Source organism: Prosopis cineraria, unplaced genomic scaffold (genome assembly GCF_029017545.1).
Source record: "Prosopis cineraria cultivar Desert tree isolate PC_DT_omini unplaced genomic scaffold, ASM2901754v1 PC8, whole genome shotgun sequence".
Taxonomy (NCBI): Eukaryota; Viridiplantae; Streptophyta; class Magnoliopsida; order Fabales; family Fabaceae; genus Prosopis; species Prosopis cineraria.
In genome coordinates, this window is record NW_026555339.1 from 13211268 (window position 1) to 13233332 (window position 22065).

Here is a 22065-nt window from a genome sequence, read left to right on the forward strand (position 1 = left end):
TTCCAGTTAAAATATTTAAGGTCCCACGTAATCTTATAGTTGATGGTGTAATATTTAGGAAAAATTAATCATGTAAAGTAAACTTATTTATAAATAAATTTTATAAAATTTACACTCAAATGTTAACGGACTTGATCATAATTTTTAAATTTTGTAATATTTATTTATATACAAGCCTGCTCAACATAACTTATATGTAATTTTTGCTACTTTTTATGTACCAAATGTGCCTGAATCTCACATGTTAGCTCATTTCAGTCTGTCAATCTCATAAAGTTATCTTGATCTTACAAGTGCTAATCACCATGGATGAAGTGATCATATCTTTTAGCAAGATTGCTAAATTCATGAATTTAGATAAACTTATAATAGTAATGTAAACTCATCATAGATTTAGATTGTAAACTTATAAGAGTTTATTTTTATTAATAAATAATTATTAAAATATGATCGTAATTTAATTTAAATGTATTAAAAATATAAATCATTGAAATTAAACACATCTATACATTGATAAATTATCATATACAAGACATAATAATTTTAAAATAGGAAAAACTTATTTTTTATATTTCTGTTTTCTCTTTTATTAATATTAGTTTTTGCATTTCAAGTTTTTTATTTTCTTCATACTTAACTCGCTCAATTAAAAAAAATTGATGAGCTTAACAAGTTTAACCAAACTTGCATTTAGTTCGAGTTTATAAATTAATTGATACAATTTTTGTAAGTTAGAAACATAAAAATGATAAACTCACTAGTTTAATCGAGTTTATATCTAATTTGAGTTTATGAATAAGTTGACACAATTTTATAAATTAAAAACATAAAAATATTAAATTCATAAAGTTAACTTGAGAGTTTAACAACTATATCTTTTAGCCATTGATTGTCAAGGGGCGCCATACATCTATACATTATACTAGTGAGTTCAAAAATGACATTAATAAAGAACATAATAATTAATAATAATGCTGAAAAATCATACTAATATGAAGACGATAGATGTGGCCAAGCCTAATAATATGAAATTGAGAGTGAAGTCCTTGATAATGGTGGAAGCTCCATCTTCATCATCTTGGCTTCCAAGATAGCTCAAAGCAGATTCCTCTGATGAAGGGCTTCGTGCTGATCCTTCTGCTGGTACATCACCTGCAAATTAATGGCAGTAAAAGCTAAGAGCTTAAATTGATTCTCATGTCTTCAAAAATATTTTCTTTAAACTCAATATTATAATAAATAAATTGTTTTGTCGAATAATATATGATAATAAGCACTTAACATTTCAAAAATTATTTTTTTGGTAATAATATTACAAGTATAAATTCAAAGACATGACTCATCCTGAAAAACTTGCTGGTTGTGTAAGAGGACATCTAATTTTATAAACATCACTTTTATGTGACTTTTCCATGTGAGACCTGTAATAGTTGATTCATCTTCTCGACAGCTGAGCTGAGGCTCTTACTTTGTAAAATATCTGGAGGGTTCGTTAACTGACATGTATTTAATTAATATATTTAGAAATAATCATATTTATTTATTTTTAATATTCTTAAATTCAATTTTTCAAAGAAGAATACTAGCTACCTTTAGTCAAAAACCAAAGAAGTCACTTTCTTCTCACAATTCTCGGCACTAATTATTCGTTATGCTTTTTTGACCAGAATTCACATTAATTACTTTTTTTTTTTACCAGTGAATTCACATTAATTACTTGGAACAGCGCAGTTGATAGATTTACGTAAATAGTAAATACACATAACTGAGCGTAATCAATTGAAAAGTGAAAATAGCAAGTCACTTGGATTTGAGCGGAAAAACAAAAAACTTGTATAGCTAGCATGGCACGTGGTGGGGACCAAAAAAAAAAAAGGCATGATATTGAAGAGGGTTAAGAATAATGAGCACTTTATCAAAAAAGAAAAGGAGTAATTATATCGATAATAGAGATATGTATATTTCATTTGTCTTACTCGGAGACGTGGCATCTTGACTTATTGGAGCCAACGACACTGGGACTCCCGCAGCTGAAAAGAACACATAACAATAAAAAATTAAGAAATATTTATCTTATTCAATCATCAAAATTAAAATGATGATAGCCAGATTTTTGACTAATAATAGGAAGTGATATTAAATATTGATACAAAAATTATGAGTTATTTTTAACTAACTACCACCTCTAAAAAAATAATGAACATCATCAAGAATTTCTGAAGAATTATGTACTTTTTCTATATTTATTTTTATATAATAAAATAATTTAATCACGAATAAGTATAAACATACTTATTTATTTAAATATTCATTAAATATTTTTTTTAAAAATCCTATGAATTATTCTTAAAAAATACTAAAATGTTCTATATTTTTAAATATGATACTTGTTTTTTTATAAAATAGAAAGAGGACACTCTCTTTGTTAAAAAATATAAGGAATTTTTAACTCAATCTCACCTCTAATAAAGTAATTACCTACTTTCAAATTAACCTTATCTTTTTATATTTACCCTATTAAATATCCTATAATAAATATAAAGTCATTATCAATAGGACATTTTTGAAAAATAAATAATGATTACACCTTAAAAGATTAAAAATGCCTTACATTTTTAACATCAAACTCTTCAAAAAATGCTTTCTATTTTTAAACAGAGGGAGTAGTTTTTTTTCTATCATATTTATAAAGCATGCCAATAATTTTTTTTATATTTTTCTTTTATGCTTAGTTAAATGTAGGTGAAAAAAAATACCTTGTTGAAATAGGAATAAAATTGATCCAAACCAAAATATGTCTTCATGGAATTCATGAGAAATTCCCTCATCAATATTGCTAACTTCTAATATTCTAATAAGCAACCTAGGGAACCACGAAAATCGAGAAGAGAGAGCTGGAAAGAGAGAGTTGCTTCGATGCCGACATCGAAGGAGAGGGATGCTCTTGACCGGAGAAGGAAGAAAGTATGTGCAGATGATGGTATATTCTCGAACAACCAGGCTCTTGTTCCTAGACACGAGCCTTAGATGATGGATGACGAGTTTTCTGAGATAAACACTAGTGAGGAGGGAAGGGAGACCGGTGATGAGGCTGGAAAGGAGACAAATAAAGGTAGGAAGTCGTACAAGCAGGCTTGTACCAATAGGAAGGATGAGATACCTGAAGAGGAGGACTGGTGGAGTAATGACAAGTGAAAATCTAGAATATCTGTTTAGATGACCCCGTGTGGTCTAAATGTGATCATACCTCTGCTAGAGAAACAACGATTGGTGAAAAAGTGGGAGGATTCCCTGATAGTTAACCTCCTTGGGTGAATGGTCTAAACTATATATATATAAACTACCTCAGATGCGGGGAAGAAAGGGTGAGGTATTTGTGCTTGACGTAGGTTCAAGGTTTTTGTGGTGCAATTGAAAATCGAGATGACTATGATCTTGCTTTAACTGGTGGGCCTTGGTTGCTCTTCGATCACTACCTCACTTTGCAACCATGGAAGGAGGATATCAAGCTTGATGAAGAGCAAATCATAAAGATTGCAGCATGGATTCAAATTTACAAGCTTCTGTTAGATTACTATGACAAGGGTATTTTGTACGTGTTAGGCTCTCAGATTAGTAGAGTTCTAAAAGTTGACATGACAACAATAAGGAGGAGGAAGGGGACATTCGCTCAAATCTGTGTAGAGCTTGACCTTAGCACAGCTATACGTCCGATTATTTTTATTAATAGTAAAGACAAGGAGATCCAATACGAAGGCATACACCTGATTTGCTTTAAATATGGCAAATACGGTCATGATATCGATCATTGTCACGAAAAAATACAAAAACTAGAAAACAATGGGATGCAAATGGAGAGGGCTGATCAATGTCGGGCAGTGGTCAAAAATAATGATGAGGCCAAGTAGCACCATGAAAAGGTTGATAATGATGATGAGGGGGAAAAGGAGGCAAATTTAGAGATCCATTATGATTCTTGGATGCTAGTGTAGAGACATAGGCATTTTTGATGCGGTGGTTGGTCAGAAGGGCAGTCGTCAGAATCAAAGCGGGCAATCAGGGGGGAAAATCAATTTGGAGCATTATGATCCAGATTCTCAGCCTTAGATAATAAATAGTTAGATTTAGAGGTGGGAAACCCGAAGATTATGGAGAAAAGGGCACCACTTAAAGAGATTACGGATATGGAAAATAATGAGACACCTGGATACAAGAAAGCTGAGAAAAAGATTAGGCTCATTCAAAGTCATAAAAATGGACCAAACTAAGGAAACGAACCAGACCAACATCCTGGGCCATGTAATAATGAAAAAGAAATCAGTTAGGATGGATATTATGAACCAAGCTAAGACTAGATTGGGCCTGGACAAGGTGGTTTATGATATTATCTAGAAAGAGTCAAGGGAAAATGAAAAGGATAAGGGGATGAGATGGTGGAGCGTATGGACTTAACTTCCGAGCAATATTTAGATGAAGGTGATGCTGATATTAAGTCAAATATTATGAGGATAGATGATGCTCCACTAGATCTAGGTTCAGGCCAACCACATAATTTCCTCATTCATTCTAATCTGTTGTCAAGGGACGTGATTGAAAAGGAGATGATTGACGTTCTAGGGTGCGATGAACGGCCCTTAGAGGTCTAAATATGCTCTTTATTTTCTTTATATTAGTGTATATGGATAGCTCATATAAATATAATATTCTTGTATGGGATGTACGTGGATCTGGAGGACGTGTTTTACTAGGTCTTTTGGCTGATTTACACAAGCGTTATAAGCTTGGGTTCTTGGCTTTGCTTGGAACTAGACAAGATAGTTCTAGGGCTCAAGCATTGGCTAGAAAATTTGGGCTTAGTAATTTTGATTGTGTGGAGGCCAACGGATACAGTGGAGGTATATGGTGCTTCTAGGGTGATAAAGTGAAGTTTAATGTTAAAGCAATATATGAACAAGTACTGCATGGGCATTTTAATTCTAATACCAGATATGAATGGGATCTCTCGATCGTTTATGGTAATCCAAGAAATGATAGAAGACGAGTATTGTGGCAGCATCTTAAATTAATTGAAGAACAAGGGGTACAAAAATGGTGCATAAGAGGAGACTTTAATGCAACCTTACGTGATGAAGAGAGGATTACATTGTCTCAAACGTCACCTAAACCTAATAGATGCTTTCAAGATTAGGTCTTAAAGTCTGGTGTTATTGATCTGGGCTATCAGGGACCAAGATTTATGTGGAGCAATGGAAGATCTTAGAGTAGAATTGATCATTTTCTAGTAAACGCTTATTGGTTTGAGAATTTTCTAGAGGCTAATGTTGTCTACCTGCCTAAATTCAATCTGATCATTATCCTCTCCTATTGAAGCTTCAAAGTACGATGGATAGTACGAGAAGGAAGAAGGGATTTCAGTTTTTTGCACCTTAGGTTACTCATGAGAATTTTAGTACTCTGGTTAAGGGATTGTGGTGCCATTTGAATGATTGGAGTGTAAATGTGGAGAGATTTGTTAACACCACCTCTAACTAGAATAAAAAGGTATTTGGCAATATAAATAAGCAGAAATTTGATCTGATTTGCCAACTAGAAGGGATTAATAGAAGGTTAATCAAAAATCTAAATTCAACATCTCTTGAAGATAAATGAATTGAAGTTTGGAGGAGATTGGAGGGTATCTTGGAGCAAGAGGAGATTATGTGGCTTTAACAGTCTAGATGTAATTGGTATAGTCATGGTGATAAAAATAGAAGAAATTTCCACAACATGACACAATGCTGGAAGAAGAGAAAACATATAAAAGCCTTCAAAGGTGATGATGGGGACTGGGTTTATGATGCTAGGACTCTACAACTGATGGTCACAGAATATTTCGCTAAACTTTATGTTGAAGGGTGACCCCCTTCAACAACAACAACAACAACAACAACAACAAGCCTTTATCCCACTAGGTGGGGTCGGCTACATGGATTGCAAGACGCCATTGTGTTCTATCATTTATTAAGCTTTTAGAAATATTATTAATTAAGAGATCACGTTCAACAACTTCCAAGAGTGTTCTCTTAGGCCTTCCTCTACCTCTCTTAATCGGACTCAAAGTTATATGTTCCACTCTTCTCACTGGTGCCTCCCTTGGTCTTCTTTGTACATGCCCAAACCATCTCAACCGATTTTCTACCATTTTTTCCTCAATAGGTGCCACCCTCACTTTTTCACGTATGTGCTCATTTTGAATTTTATCTTTACGTGTATGTCCGCACATCCATCGTAACATTCTCATCTCTGCTACTCCAACTTTATGCTCTTGCTGTCCCGTTAGAGCCCAGCATTCACTACTATATAACATTGCCGGTCTGATAGCAGTACGATAAAACTTTCCTTTAAGTTTATTAGGCACCTTACGGTCACAAATAACTCCTTTAGCTTTTCTCCAATTAAACCACCCAGCTTGAATTCTATGTGAAATATCTCCACTGATTTCGCCATCATTTTGAATAATGGCTCCCAAATATCTAAACTTTTCCACTTGAGGTATGATTTGATCTCCCAATTTCACTTCCAAATTATTTTCGAATAGTCCTTTACCAAATTTACAATATAAATATTCCGTCTTACTTCTACTCAGACGAAAACCTTTCGACTCCAATGTCCTCCTCCATAACTCAAGTTTGCAATTAACCTCTTCTCTTGTCTCTGCTATAAGAACTATATCATCCGCGAAGAGCATACATTTCGGGATTTCCTCTTGAATATGTTCCGTCAAAACATTTAAAATCAAGTTGAACAAATAAGGACTCAGAGATGATCCCTGATGTAGTCCAATCTTTATAGGAAAATCCTTTGTTTGACCACTAGGCGTTCTTATACTAGTTTTTACCCCCTCATACATATCTTGTATGGCTTTAATATAAGCAATCCGTACTCCCTTTTTTTCCAACGTTTTCCAAAGCACTTCTCTTGGTATACGGTCATAAGCTTTTTCCAAATCAATAAAGGAGGTTTAAAGGAGGTTTCCCGAAGGTTCAGAGCCACTCTCTTAAGTTAATGGGGTGTAAAGTGTCTGAAAAACAAATAAAGGATGCTATTTCCTCAATAGGACCTTTAAAAGCTCTTGGACCAGATGGTTTGAATCCTCTTTTCTTTCAGAACTAATGGGAAGTAGTTGGCAGCTCTGTCTTTAAGCTTGTGAACTAAATCTTTCAAGAACCGAGCTTGGTTAAAGACATTAATGATATGAATATCATCCTCATTCCTAAAGTTGATAGTCTAGAGACTATGAAGGATTTTCTACCAATAAGTCTTTGTAATGTGGTCTATAAGATTATTACAAAGATTCTTGCTACTAGATTAAAAAGCATCATACCTAGAGCGGTTGCACCAAATCAATGTAGTTTTGTACCTGGTATACATAGTATAGATAATATTATTGTTGCACAAGAGATCATTCATTCTTTTAAATGATCCAAGGGGAAGCAGGGTTACATGATTTTGAAAATTGACCCGGAAAAAGCCTATGATTGTGTTTGATGGGAGTTTGTTGTTGATTGTCTAAAGGAGTTAGACTTGCCTTCAAACTATGTACAGCTAGTTTCTCAATGCTTATCTACAGTGGTTATGCAGGTTATATGGAATAGTGAGATAGGGCCACAATTCACACCTTCTAGAGGAGTCAGACAAGGGGATCCTCTATCTCCTCTTTTCTTTGTTTTGGTAATGGAGAAGTTAGGCCATATGATTTAAAATGAGGTTGAAAATGAGACCTGGATGCCATTTAGATTGAAGAAGAATGGAGTTGCTATTTCCCACCTCTTCTTTATAGATGATCTCCTTCTTTTTGCCGAAGCTAGTTTGGAACATGCTGGTATGATCAAAGCTTGTCTTGATGATTTTTGTTATATTTCAGGCGAAAAAGTTAGTAGCACTAAGTCTAGAGTTTTCTTCTCTGAAAATGTCAAGAGTTCTCTGGCCAAGGAAATTAGCAACTTTCTTGAATTTACTCCTACTACTGATCTTGTTAAGTACTTAGGGGTCCCGTTACATCATAAGCGGGTCTCCAAAGATATTTATCGGTATGTTTTGAACAAGATGGACAAAAGGCTATCATCATGGAAAGAAAATACCTTGTCACTGGCAGCTAGATACATATTAGTTTCCTTTATTATTGCCACTTTTCCTAGCTATACTATGTAATCAAATTCACTACCTATCCATATGTGCAATGAAATTGATAAGAAGTGCTGTAGTTTTATCTGGGGTGAAATGGAATCCTAAAAGAAAATGCGTTTAGTTTCTTAGGAGGGTGTTTGTTGTCGGAAGGAGGATGGGGGCTTAGTCTCAAGCAGGCTCACTATCAAAACGAAGCCTTTATAATGAAACTAGGGTAGGGATTGATAAGTAAGAGGGAGAAGTATCGATGTGGTGATGATATTATCCCTAAAGTTGAGGCTTAAAGGAGTGGGTTAGATTTATAAGGGGGGAAGTATTAATGTAGTGATGATATTATCCCTAAGGTTGAGGCCTGAAGGAGTAAGTCAAATGCTTGGCGTGGTTTATGTAGTGTTTAGGAAGAAACTTCAAACGGTATTGCTTGAAGTATTGGAAAAGGAACGAAGGTGAAGTTTTGGAAGCATTGTTGGCTGCCTCACCATGAGGCTTTAATTACATATGCTCTGAAATAGGCTCCTGACATGCTTAGTGAAGAAACTGTGGACTAGTTCTTAACTACATCTGGCAATTAGAATAGGGCGAAGTTTGCTGAGTATCTTCCCACAAAAATACTTACCCAAATATATAAGTTCTCATGCAACAATGTAGAGGATTTACCAAGGTAGAAATGGTCTCATGATGGTGAATTCACCACTAAATTTGCTTATATGCAGTTGTGCTCGAGCCCTGCTTTTAATAACAAATACTTGTGAAGGAGAATTTGGAAGGCACCTATTCCTCAGAGAAACAAAACATTCTTATGGCTGTGTCTAAAGGGTAGGCTTATGACGAACTCTTTGCGTGCAGTTAGAGGAATTCAATGCAATGATTCTTGCCACCAATGTCCTGAGTGTTGAGAAGACATATTACACGTGCTACAAGATTGTGTCCTAGCATCTGCTTGTTGGGAAATTTTGGTTCCTAGGGACCTCAAATCAGATTTCTTAGCTTATACTAATAACATTGAATAGATCGATTGGAACTTATATAAGCATACAGAGGTAAAGGGCATCCTATGAGGTGTTTGATTTGTTTCATTATGTTAGCAACTATGGCTGTGGAGAAATATTAAAGTGTTCTAGGGTAAAGAGTCTGAAGCTCAGGGAGTCATTTCTCAAGTGCAAGCCATGACGATCCAGTCCAAATCTTATGTTGAAGAAACTATTACGGAACAGTGATCATTGGACTGTTCCAGATATTGGTGTGGTTAAGATTTAGACGGGGCTAGTGGGGAGGATGGTGCAACGACAGGGTATGGAGGAGTAGCTCGTGATCATGAAGGGAGATTCCTTGAAGGCTTCCTATTTCATATCGGCTATAGGAATAGTCTGCATGCAGAGTTGTGGGGAGTGCTTTGGAAGCTCAAGCAGGCTTGGGACTCAAGATGGAAGAACATTGAAATTGAATCAGATTTTTTGGAGGCGACTGAAGCTATTAATACAATTACTTGTCCACAGCACCCGGTTCAAAATATTATCCTTGAAATCCAAAATATGCTAAGATGGGATTGGTCGGTCTCAGTTCAATGGTATAAACGGGAGGCTAATGCTGTCGCGAATAAACTTGAAAAGGATGCCTTGGCTCGACGAGATGGTTTTGTTGCTTTTTCGAACCCCCCTCTCTATATTTCTCAGTTATTAGCTTTTGACATTAGGGTCTAGTACCTTTGTGTGTTATATTTTCATCGAAAAAAGAAATAGGAATAAAATTAATGTAATATATGTAAACTTATATTTTTTTATTAAAAAATAAATTATTTATCTATTGTATAAAAATCTGAATCGAATCGAGAGCAGGGATGATGACAAGGAGAACAAAACCCTACCAGCAAATTTCTAACACAATAGGATGCCTTGAAGCTGGAATCTCACAGCACTTTGGCACAACTTTATATAAGCTAGGCTACTATCTTACTTTGAAACTATTTCAACAACACTCTCACTCCAATTAAAGATAAAATAGATATTGTTATTAAAAAAAAAAGATAAAACATGTATTCTTCATCTTCCTTGTAATTAACTTCGATATGAAATTCAATTTTCAGATCAAATTTTGCCAATACGTTCATGAAATTAAAAGGAGAGAGTGACATTTTTAAAGTTTTAATTATGGAAAATTGTATTATATATATATATAACTAATTTTGTCTTTTTTGAATTATTCAACCATTCCCTACAATTCCCAGACATTAGTGGGTTCTTGTCCACTTATTCATTATACGTTCATAAAAAAGAGAGGACGTTTGATGTTCCTATAATCATATAATCACATCTTTCTCTTCTCACACATGTTTTTGTTTTATATTTTCACTAAAAATATCATCAATATATAGTAAATTTATACAAAATTTATAACAAGTTGCAGCATTTAGCAAACAAAAAAAAAATGTGGCTCATTATCCAAATAATGTATAAAAAATAAATCAAGGCTTATAACGATCTCAAAAAATAAACTGTGAGCTCATTTTTATATTTATGAATATTGAGACTTTTAATAAATTTCATCTTTATGTGAATTATATTGATAAAAAACACAATATATCTTTTTCAAAAAACGTTGCCAATATAAAATTGCAAATAGCACCACATTATTGAAGACGGTGCAATATTCTGCACATTCATCAACGTAATTAAGCTTTTTTTTTTTTTTGGTAAGAGGAAAACGACCCCGTGATTATTGGATCTGCAGATGTAAATAATGAACTATAATTTCTAAGATTCTTTTCAATTCATTCTCCAAATTCCAACATTACGATACCCCAAAAAACCAGTCCTGATGAAAACTAGATTTGATTCCCAAAATCTCAGATTATATTATACTCTATCAGGATTCTCAGAAACAACTAACAGATCGAACAAATTAAAAATGAAAACTTGAGAGGCGAATGACGATAGATGATCATTGAAGAAGTAAGTTACGTACCTGAGCAGGAAGTAACATTAGGAGCGGAAGAAGAAGACATTCCACAAACAGAAGGAAGGTTGAGAGCTTTCTTAACATCAATGGCGAAACCAGAAGCTCCAGGATGACTTAACAGCTCACACAAGCAAATGGGGTTACTTTCCACTAGTCCTGCTATCTCTGGGCAGCATCCTTTCTCTGGTTTTGTGAGGTTACTTTCAGATTTCACAAAGCTCAGGCAATCTGATGTGTTCACTAAGACTCTGAAACATTCTGTAATCGCCCCTGCCGGCACCGGAGCTATGCCCGGTGGTGTCGGAGGAGACGGAGGCTTTGCTGACGTGCTGTGATGTGTTGCTGTGATTATTAGAGTAGTAACAATGGCTGCCGTTCTGAGACTGGCCATACTGATAGCGATTTTTGAGTGTAATGTGCTTGGGAGAGTCTCTTTTTGTCTCTAGCTCGAGTGGGGATGCGAGGCTAAATGTATAGTTATTTGGGCTTTTTGAATCTGTGGAAAAGCTTTTGCTAAAAAAAAAAAAAACCTGTGGAGAAGCATTTAGTTTCGGTGCACGACCTAAGCATCATCTCCTCATCAAAACAACAAATGTCGGTAACTCACAAGGTCAGCTGATGAGATTAAATCCTACTATTAATATGAAAATTTTACTTAGTGGATAATCTACAAGCACTAATATAAATACTCTTTAAGTTTAGATGCATGTTCGGTACCTGGTAAGTTTTTAAAACCCTAAACTTTTATGTAAAAAAGAAAAAAAATCTAGAACTTGATTTCATATAATCCAATTATATATTTTGGTTATTATTTTATACATTCTTATTTGGCTTAGTTGGTTATATATATGTTCTTACGAATAGAAGATAACTCCATTGTATTTTATGCGCGCAACAATAAAAAAGATTTCAACTTTCTTATTTTCTTCTTTGAGGTTTCTCTCTTATCCCTTTAATCTCTGTTTTTTGATCATATCACGTTATAGACATAAATTCTACTTAGAGTTGAGAATAAAGGTCAGGCTTAAAAAACTGCCTTTTTAAGCCAATTTTTATAAGGGTTCAAGTTTGAAAAAATGAAATTTTTAAGGAAGCAGGGCTTTCAAGCCTGGTCTTGTACGCCCTGAAAAAACGCGCTCAAGCAGCTCTTTTAAACCTGTTTTTATTTTTCCCTTGAAAAGTAAAATACTTTTAATTTTTAAATCAAATTTAAACTTTAGAATATATGTTTATACTTGAAAATTAGAATTTTTATTATTTATTTTTAATTTTTAAACATTATAATTTATATTATTTTAAAAATTATGAAATATTATACTTAAAAATCTTAATTTTTAATTTTTTTAAATAATAATAAAGGCTTATGGGCCTAACCTTGAGCCCTTTATATAAAAGTCAAGTTTTAAAAAATGAGGTATTTTAAAAAATCGGGCTTAAGAGCCTGGGCCCTTAAGGGTCGGGCCCATAAGGGTTGAGCTCATATGGGTCGAGCTCGCTGTTTCCAACTCTAATTCTACTCTTGGAATTGCAAGGAGTGTGTGCCCTTTTATTTGTTCAATTTACCTTCAATTGTCTTATCATAGTTGTTAAATTGGACACTAATGCTCATGTTAATGAATATCTCCAATAGAGATGGCGTCATGCTCACTTGGATATTGAGCCAGTCTTTATCATTTATATACTCGATGGACCCTATGGCACGGGTGACATAGCATTAATGGCAACGAAGCTTGAGGATGGTAATCATGAGCATGGTGACATAGAAGGAACCCAATACTTCTAATCCAACGTACCTAAAGACCCATTACAACATATTGGAGGTCTAATAACAAGAGCCCGAACTAAAGCCATGAAGCAAGCCTTGTTTAGTCTTGTGCAAGAAGTTCAAGAGCTTGGAGAGCATTGGGGCACTCCTCTCAAACCTAAAGGAGAGCATCTATACGTGTATAATGTATTTAGGATCCAAACTTATGAAGAGTCAAGCCCAAGAGATGCAGACCTTAGCCCAATACAATGAAGACTATAAGTTGAGCCTCTTGCAAGCAAGGAGGCATGAAACCCTAGTAAAGAAGTCAAGGGTGGCGTGATTTTAAATCCTTTATGATCCCTTGATTGTCTCATAAATTATTTCCTATTTTAATGATCCTCTGATTTGATTTTCTATTTTGAGTCTAGTCAAATGGTAGAATTAATTATAGTATTAATTTCTAAATTTTGTAATCCCATAATTTTAGGATCACATCTCCTAAATTATGTGGCTGAATATTTTATCATTATTTTATATTATTTCTCCTTTTAGTATTAGGAAATTAGGGTTTTAATTTTAGAAAATATTTTTTCTATGAGCCTATATAAATTAGGCATGCTCCCTATTGTAAACAACACAGAAGTTGAATGAAATTATTCATTTTAGAATTTATAACTCTTGTGAGCCTTAGTGCTTTGTGGTGGTATCCCGTGTGAGAAACAGACGTGATCAAGAGCGTGATCAACTCTTGTGGTGTCTTCGAAGGTTGAGGTTCCTAGAGGCAGGTGCTCTAGAGGATCTTCTCCTTGATCATTATTCTATTGTTTACTTCATACCTTTCTTTATTTCCGTCATAAATTTCGTCCCTTTCTTTTTTGTTCTTGTATTTTTGTTGTTTCAGGGTTCTGTCCCTAAACTAGCACGATTCTGCTTCCGCGTCCCTATCAATACTCTTATTTAACACATTTATTTATTATTGATTTATCAAGTTGATTATCCATACAATTATTTTCTTCCTCTCTCTCAAAAAAAAAAATCAAATGATTAAATTTACTGTGTATCACATCCAAATCTAGAAGTATAAGGCAAAATTTCATTGGCTGTGTGTCCCCTGGAGAGAGTAAGATGCGAATGTGAGGCTAATAATTTGGGCCTTTTGGGAATTGTGGAAGATAGTTAAAGTTAAACGGAGGCGCTTAGATCGGCAACAAGAAACAGCAAGGAAAAAAGAAGGCAAAATAAATAAAGAACTCACTCTCCAAATTTTATAGTTTCTGCTGGGATTTAGAAACTTGGAAAAAGAAGATATTATATCCAATAATTATTTTCTTTTCTCTTGTTTTAAAAAAAGCTTGATTACAAGCATAATTTAAAGAAAAAAATAAACTAGAAAAATTAATTATTTAATTCCTATTCTTTTCACTTAATGTAATTCAATATCTAAAAATTGACCTAGTATAATTTAATCTGTATAGTTTTGATATGATTGGAACTAAAAATCTCTCAACTTTGTTTGGATGTAACTCAATTTCTGTAATTTTAACCATTTAAAATATTGGTAACATATTTTAGAAAATAAATTATAAAAAATTATTTCTTGAAACTTAAGGACTAATATTTTATATGGTTAAATTTATAAGGATTGAATTGCACTAGAGTCTTGAGATTGAGTTTCAACTAAGTTAAAACTATAAGATAGGAGTTATACATAGTTAAAGTTTAAAGACTGAATTATAATTGTGTCAAAAATATAGGAAACAAATGATTAATTTTTCCATAATAAACTTAAGATGATAATTTAGAAAATTAGGAAAAATGATTATGAAGTCAATTATTATTATTATTAGAATATATGGTCTTAAGAAAAAAGAAATATAGGGAAAATGCCACTGTTGATCCCTATACTTTTAACATGTTTTGTGTTAGTTTTTATACATTTTTTCTTCACTCTTATTTCTTTAAGTTTCATTGTAATATTCGTTTCTATATTTTTTTTTAATATTACCATAAAGACCTAGTGATGGCTAATGTGTATATAAACTTCATTATTTTTCGTGCCAACTTATTAAAATTATGATGAGTTATATAAAAAATGAGTAGAAGCTAGGAAACAAACAAGCAGGACATTAAGTATATATGATTCCTTAAACATGCAGTAGGTGAAGCTTTGAAATGAAAAAGACATGGCAGCTAAGGAAGAAAGGCAGAACTGTAGAAATGCTAGTAGGTAGTTTTTTTGCTCATATACTGTTTATGTCATCATAATTTTATTAATCCAGTAACAAAATTAATAGACTTACATGTATATAAATAGATTTAACTCCGTCAGTAATGCTAAAGACCAAGTTGCATGCAGTTAAAACTCAAGGAACTAAGAGAAATAAAAAAAAAATCAAAGGAACTAATACCAAAATATATTAAAAGTATGGGATCTAATTAATAGTTATATTTTCCCAAAAATATAAATAGATAATTAGATAATATGGTCTTAGGGATAGAACGAGAAGCTAGTTATTTATATAATTGTTCAATATCAGCCATGTGAGTGAAGAATTTATATATAGAATGAAATTAATCATTCGTTTAAATGAAGAGAAAAATAGAGAAAAGAATTAGAGAAAAAAGTCCAAAAATGGTAAAATTTTATTATTTTTTCAAAAATTCTCCCTTATTTTCTTCCCACTTCTCTCTTATCTAAACCAAGCAAATTTGAAAGAAAACTCATTTAGTTATAACTGGGGTAATGATAATTAGGTTGTAAAATACTGAATTAATACCAATAAAGTCCCTGACATTTTTTTTTTGAAAAAAGGTTAAAAATATCGATCCAAATTATTACAAATTCAAGAGTTAGTTTCAATTATAAATAAGCATTTAAATATTAAATATAATTTTTAAATTACAACAAAAATTTTTATTTATAACTATTTGAATTGATATTTATAATTCATTTTGTAAAATTTTTTTATCAAAAACTTAACTGATATTAATTCAGTATTTTGGGACCTAATTATCATTCTCCCATTATAATTTAGTCCCTAAAATTACTTTTAGTCCATACATTATTCTAAAAGAGTTTAAGAATTAATTTTACAGCCTTTCGAGTTATTCAAAGTTATCTAGAGTTCTTTAAAATTATTTTTTATATATCATTCCAATATAGACCTTGAGTCACTATTCAATAACTCTACAACTCTATCCAATTCCTAAGATCTCTGTCCAATTTTAAATCCATCTAATCTAGTTATTTTAACCAGAAAAAATTACTGGACACTTACTTAGTTTTAGAAAGTCTTAACCCACTCGTGAAAGATTTGTTATGACTTCTCTAAGATTTTCCCCCCTGCCTATGCTATTTCATATGGCACATACGTTTAATATTTTAGGCCTTGTTTGGTATGCAAACCTTAATTTAGAGGGATCAATATTGAAATTAGTAGTGAGAATGAGATTTTAAAATTATATTTGGTATGAGATAATACTTATAGAGAATAATTATTTTTATTTTATTTTACAATTAAATATACAGTATGAAAAGTCTATACTACCCTTAAAATTTTAAAAAAAAATTAGAATACCTTCTCCCGAGAACCATGGCAGCACCGGGCTCATCTTCTCCATACCTTCGCGACTGTGTGTCTTTTAAGAGAGGGTGATCGAGTTTGGACCTGTGAGAGAAGGAAATGAAAGTGATTGCGAGATCTAAATGATGATGGCTTCAAGATCTGTGAAGGAGAAGGCAACGATGGTTGCAAGATCTAAAGGTCAGCAGTTGCGAGATTGGATAAGGAGAACACAGCAACAATTGTGAGATTGGATAAGGCAAAGGTGTTCGCGTTGGTTGGTGGTTGCGAGATCGGAGAAGATGAAGGTGGCAAGCCAGACGTGTACAAAAAATAGAGGGTACTTTGGTTTAAGAAAATTCAATCCCAAGTTTAAATTTTCAATACCTCCTCCCCCATGGGTTTCATTAATCTCATCTACATGAGTTTCATCAGACCCAAGGATTAAAGAATCTATTATACCAAACATTGTATCTATGGGTTTTTTTAATATTAGTCCCAATTCCAACCTCTCAATACCTCATACCAAATATAGTTTTAGAGTTTTGTGTGGTAGTATTCACTATTCAGACTTGTGTGGGTGCCCGTGTGTGTGTCAAGTCATTTTGTCAAATTAAATGATACAAGAAAAGGATCCTAAAATCCAATGACAAACGCTTGGATAGAGAGCTCTAGGCCCAAATTAGCTGCTAACCCAATTCTCTCGTAAGAAAGCCTTGTGCTCGCTAATTATGTATGCTCTCCTAGTCTGTGCTTGATAAATGCTTATACGCATATCAGATATGATACTCTTGATACACATGCAATCCATCTATACTTTTATTTTAAAAAATATAAGATATGATATATTTTTTATACATGCAAATATATTTATAAAAAAAATCATAAACATTAAAAATATAATTTCAATTTAACAAATATTCAACCTAGCATATATATATATATATATATAGTTTTTTATAGTAATACTAAGCAAAACATAATCACTAATTATATTTATATTCCATTTTTATCTAATTGTCTATTGCCTAGTCTATATTAATAGTTTCATACTTAGAGTTTATATGTTAAAAGACTATATTCCTACATTTTTTTAATTAAAAAGTATAATTTTTATCCTTTTATTATATCTAAAACTTATTTTTTTAAGGAAAATATAATATTTAACTTCAAAAGTAAATCATAAAAATATATTAGAAACAAAAAATTAGTATCACAATATTTAATAAAATTTAATTTCTAAAAAATAACCTCGAAACATTAGTTTTAAAGTATCAACTCATAATCTAAAAATATCGGATACAATTTTTTAAAAATATTTCTATACTCATGAATATGTATCGAAAAAGTATCTACGAATATCGATATCGGACATGATACTGATATGAATACATGAGGCAATTTGAAATATTAATGATTCATAACTCCTAATTAGTTAGAAAATTAAATGATTTCTACTTGAAGTTTTATTTTGAGATCCCCTGGTTTTTATTTAACTTGGTTATCTAATTAACGTAGATATATATCCTTTGGCAAATAAAAAAGTTATCTTATTAAGGTGCTACACACATAAATACATTTACATGTCCTTATACTTTGCAAATTATTGGCACTTTCAATGGTCTATAATGGTCGAAGAGAGAGAGAGATGAGCCATAAATGGATTGAAAGCGATCATCTAATTAATTTCATATCTCTGAAGTTTATCTGCTTAGTTGTCATTTTTCTTAAATAAACGGCCAATATGAGGTATCATGCTTAGCTAATTCTATTGTGATGTATATTCTTCTAAATGATAATGTTTGTGCAAACTATATATTTCTGCTAGAATATATATATATATATATATATATTTTATATAGTAGGTTGACATATTCAAATTCATATATTCAGAACGACATGATCTTTGAAGGAGAAGAAATAATGAATCCGGAGATGAGGACGACATTTCTGGAAAATTGATCATTTTATGAATCAACTTTCATAAAACTGTAATGAAGTGCTCACTTTGGCCCTTGATTAATATACAAAATACCTTCTAAAAGTGTTGTTTAATTTTTTTTTATAAAACACTTCTATAAAATTTAGTAAAATGTTTATGTATTATTTCAAGCATGGCTATGTTTAGGATAATCACTATGCATCACAAAGTTCTTCAATATCATCATAATCACAAAAGCAAGGTCACAAGGTTTTTCAGAAACTAAGTTCAAGGAGTTTATTTCTCCAATTCCATAACTTCCAAGTTGACACCCCCAAATCAGATCCCACTGAGAGTTAACATCATTTCTTATATTTATGCTAAGGTTCGAATCAACCCACTCATTATAGTATAGGAAATCGATAAAAATTTAGCATGATTTGTGATTCAAGAGCCAATGCCACATCATCTTCTAAGCACAATCACAGTCCCTAAATGCATGTCTGGTATGTAGAATAAAAATGAGCTAAATTATCTAATCTCTCATGATAAACATGAAAATACTCAATATTATATGCCATAAACGTGAAAACCACTACACCCGTTACAAACCTCAAAAATTATGAATTAAATTACTCATCCACTCTATTCCATTGCTTTCTAGTAAGTAAATGGGTCTTAGTGTTGCATTAGTTACAAAGTGGTGGGAAAATAGACCAAGCTCCATATTTCAACCAATCACACAGTTTATTATTTCTTCCTTCCTGTGAAAGTGAGATCTAAGACATTCGTGTAAAAATCCTCGGAGAAATTGACATTTTCATCATTATGGATCAGCCATCTAGTGCCTCTTTCCACAAGGTCCTGTTGTTCACAAATAAAGCACACTAGAGGTCCCTGGAATTTAATTTTTCAACATGTATTTCTGCTACAAAACTTCACCCCCGAGGCCCTTTAGACCTTGAAATTAAGTTCCATCCTAGGTTTGCTCCACAAGCTTTATCCATAGAATTAAGCCTCTTGAACCCCAAAACCTCCAAAGAAATTTTGGAAGCAGAATCTACTCCCAATTGATGCATGGAAACTCCGATACCATATAATGTTGCCACCCCATATATAAAGTTGGGTTTGGGATCTTTAATGTGTTTTTCTCTAATATTGTTTCTAATGCTGATCTTCCTGACTTAATTTTTCTCATTTTTGGAAAGAATTAGGGAGACTTGGCTTTATTAACTTTCTCCCCAGAGGCAGCACAGGAAGAGTTCAAACAATTCACCATAACTTTCGAATAAACACAAACCCTTCTACCCACACGCTCGCGCACGATCACTGTGTGTGTAGTTGGCAACTAAAATTATTAAAATAACTAATAGAATATAACTCCATCTAAATTTAAAGAAACTTAGTTGTCTCACACACACAAATATTAATTATTGCAATAATTGATACAATGTCACTTTATATGAATTTGAAGAGATTACTTGTGAATATAAAAAAAAATTAATTATAAATGGATAGATATTTTTATGAATATATATCATCACTTATGAATTTAAATAAAACTATTAGTGAATATTGTGAATTTAAATTTTAATTATTTTTTATTTTATAAGGAATGAACTAAATTAAAAAAATAACATGCCAACTATCAATTTATAAAAGAAATTATTTAGTTTAAGAAATTAAAAAAATAATCAGATTTAAGTGGACTGAATCAACTAGATAATGCTCAGCTCGAAGAATTTTAATTAGACACCAGATATACAATGCCCTCACAGAAAATGCAAAGAAATTAAAGAAATAATTACTCTTCTTGATGGAAAATCGATGTGTAAAGGAAGTAGTAACCCTGAATTTGAGTGGGCTTGGCCCTCAAAAAATAAAAAAAATAAAAATAAAATATTTTTAAAATATGTAATTGATAATTTAATTTTTCAAAATGTCATAATTCTCCTGAAATCCTTAAAGACTTTTGTGTTATTAATGAATTTATTTAAATTATTAAATTGTCCTTATTGAAAATGAATGATTCATAAGTTTTATTTAAATATTCACAACTTTTCTTTTTATATTCACAATAATACAATAATAAATCACAATTTCGCATGTTAATTCCTTATTTGCCGTTATATTATTGTAAATATAAAAAATAAAGTTGTGAATATTTAAATAAAAATTATTAATTATTTATTTTTTATAAGAATAAATTGATAATTTATATAAATTGTTTTGTGATAGAAAAATCTTCAAAGGTTAAAAAAAATTATGATACTTTAAAGAATTAAATTATTAATTATATATTTAAAAAAAATTTTATTTTTATTTTTTTAAAATTAAAAAGTAACCCTGGACAACTAACTTTATTTAGTTCACTTTTTGAACCAACTTTATTTTGTTTTACTTGACCCTGCTGCTTTAAATAATAGAGGTGGCCAACATAATAATTGAGTGTCGTCCCTGCGGCCGCATCGATAAAATTTCGAAACATAATGATTGAGAGTTTTAATAATTGAGCGTTGTGATATACTTTTGTTGTCCTAAATGTAATAGTTAGATACTTGTGAGTTTATTTTGGTTCTAAAACTTCAATCTTCTTTATCTCTTATATTTATTATTTTTTCCAAATATCCTTATAATTAAATTGGCATACCTTAACAGGATGATTTTATAAAACTTAATTAAAAATATTTAATGTGTAATTATCTTATCATATTTGAAATATGATAAGACTATTAGCTTTCTTTTATTTTACTTTGAACACTTTAAATTTGTATATTTGTTAAATGTTTGAGAAGAGCATAGTAATTAAATAAAAGAGACAAAGTGCTTGTGGTCATATTACTTTAATATAAAATATTTTGTTAGACATATTTTATTTAAAGATAAATATATATATTAACATCCTTGATTTGTCTTAAAAAACTTATTTTGTAATCGAGTGTTTAGAAATATGATACATATTTATAGTTTGATACTTGTATTGTATTAAGAGGTGTAAGGTTGTTTAAGTTTCAATATTTTTAAAATAAATATTGAGGAGGATCATTTTGTATATAAATAATTTCTTATATGCTTTCGTTTTGAATGACTTTGAGATGCTAATATAAGTGCCAGTCTTTGATTTAAATTTTTGCTTCAGGTATCCCTTGATTAAGTGCTCGTGAAATTCTTGCAAGAAATTATTGAATAATTATTTGAAAATTCTTGTATGCCCAAAGTTACACCACACTTAATAGTGATTGCAAAAATTTGGTCTTTTTTTTAATTATGATTACGAGAATTTAATGAGTTGAATACTATTATATTTATTAAAGTAATATTACTGAATACTTCTATAATGTTTGGCATATGCTTTATTTTTAATTTTTAAGTTTTATATTTTATTTTCTAAAAAATTATATATCATATTTAGTTTGAAATTTATAGATTAATTTTAAATTTTCACAATTGAATATTATCATTTAATTCTAATTTTTTTTCAAATTAACATTTTTACTTATTAATATATTTTATATTTGTAATCTATTTTTTTAAATTAATTTTAAATTTAATATTTTTTTTAAAAAAATCTGACAAAAGTATATACAAAAAAATTTATATTCATTTTTATTATTATATATTTTAATTTATTTTTAAATTTAATCATAAATTATATTATAATTATCAATTATTTTTTAATTTTAATTTGTTAACGTTGGTTGGATCCTAAATTC

General features: G+C 31.3%; 1 protein-coding gene across 1 annotated transcript; it reads right to left on the reverse strand.

The window, feature by feature from the left end:
* Nucleotides 1-861: 861 nt before the first annotated feature.
* Nucleotides 862-11589, reverse strand: LOC129317936 (non-specific lipid transfer protein GPI-anchored 12-like). The gene is made up of 3 exons (XM_054962366.1): nucleotides 11128-11589; nucleotides 1977-2030; nucleotides 862-1152 (listed from the first exon to the last, which is right to left on the reverse strand). The coding sequence occupies exons 1-3, from the start codon at nucleotides 11510-11512 to the stop codon at nucleotides 983-985; spliced, it is 609 nt and encodes a 202-aa protein (XP_054818341.1). The 5' UTR covers nucleotides 11513-11589; the 3' UTR covers nucleotides 862-982.
* Nucleotides 11590-22065: the final 10476 nt, after the last annotated feature.

Excerpts from the sequence above, each read along its gene's own strand:
- LOC129317936 (XM_054962366.1), bottom strand. The coding sequence starts at position 11,512 with ATGGCCAGTCTCAGAACGGCAGCCATTGTTACTACTCTAATAATCACA. Across the intron at positions 2,031-11,127 it reads TAATGTTACTTCCTGCTCAG|CTGCGGGAGTCCCAGTGTCG; the intron begins GTACGTAACTTA and ends TGTTCTTTTCAG. Across the intron at positions 1,153-1,976 it reads TCAAGATGCCACGTCTCCGA|GTGATGTACCAGCAGAAGGA; the intron begins GTAAGACAAATG and ends ATTAATTTGCAG.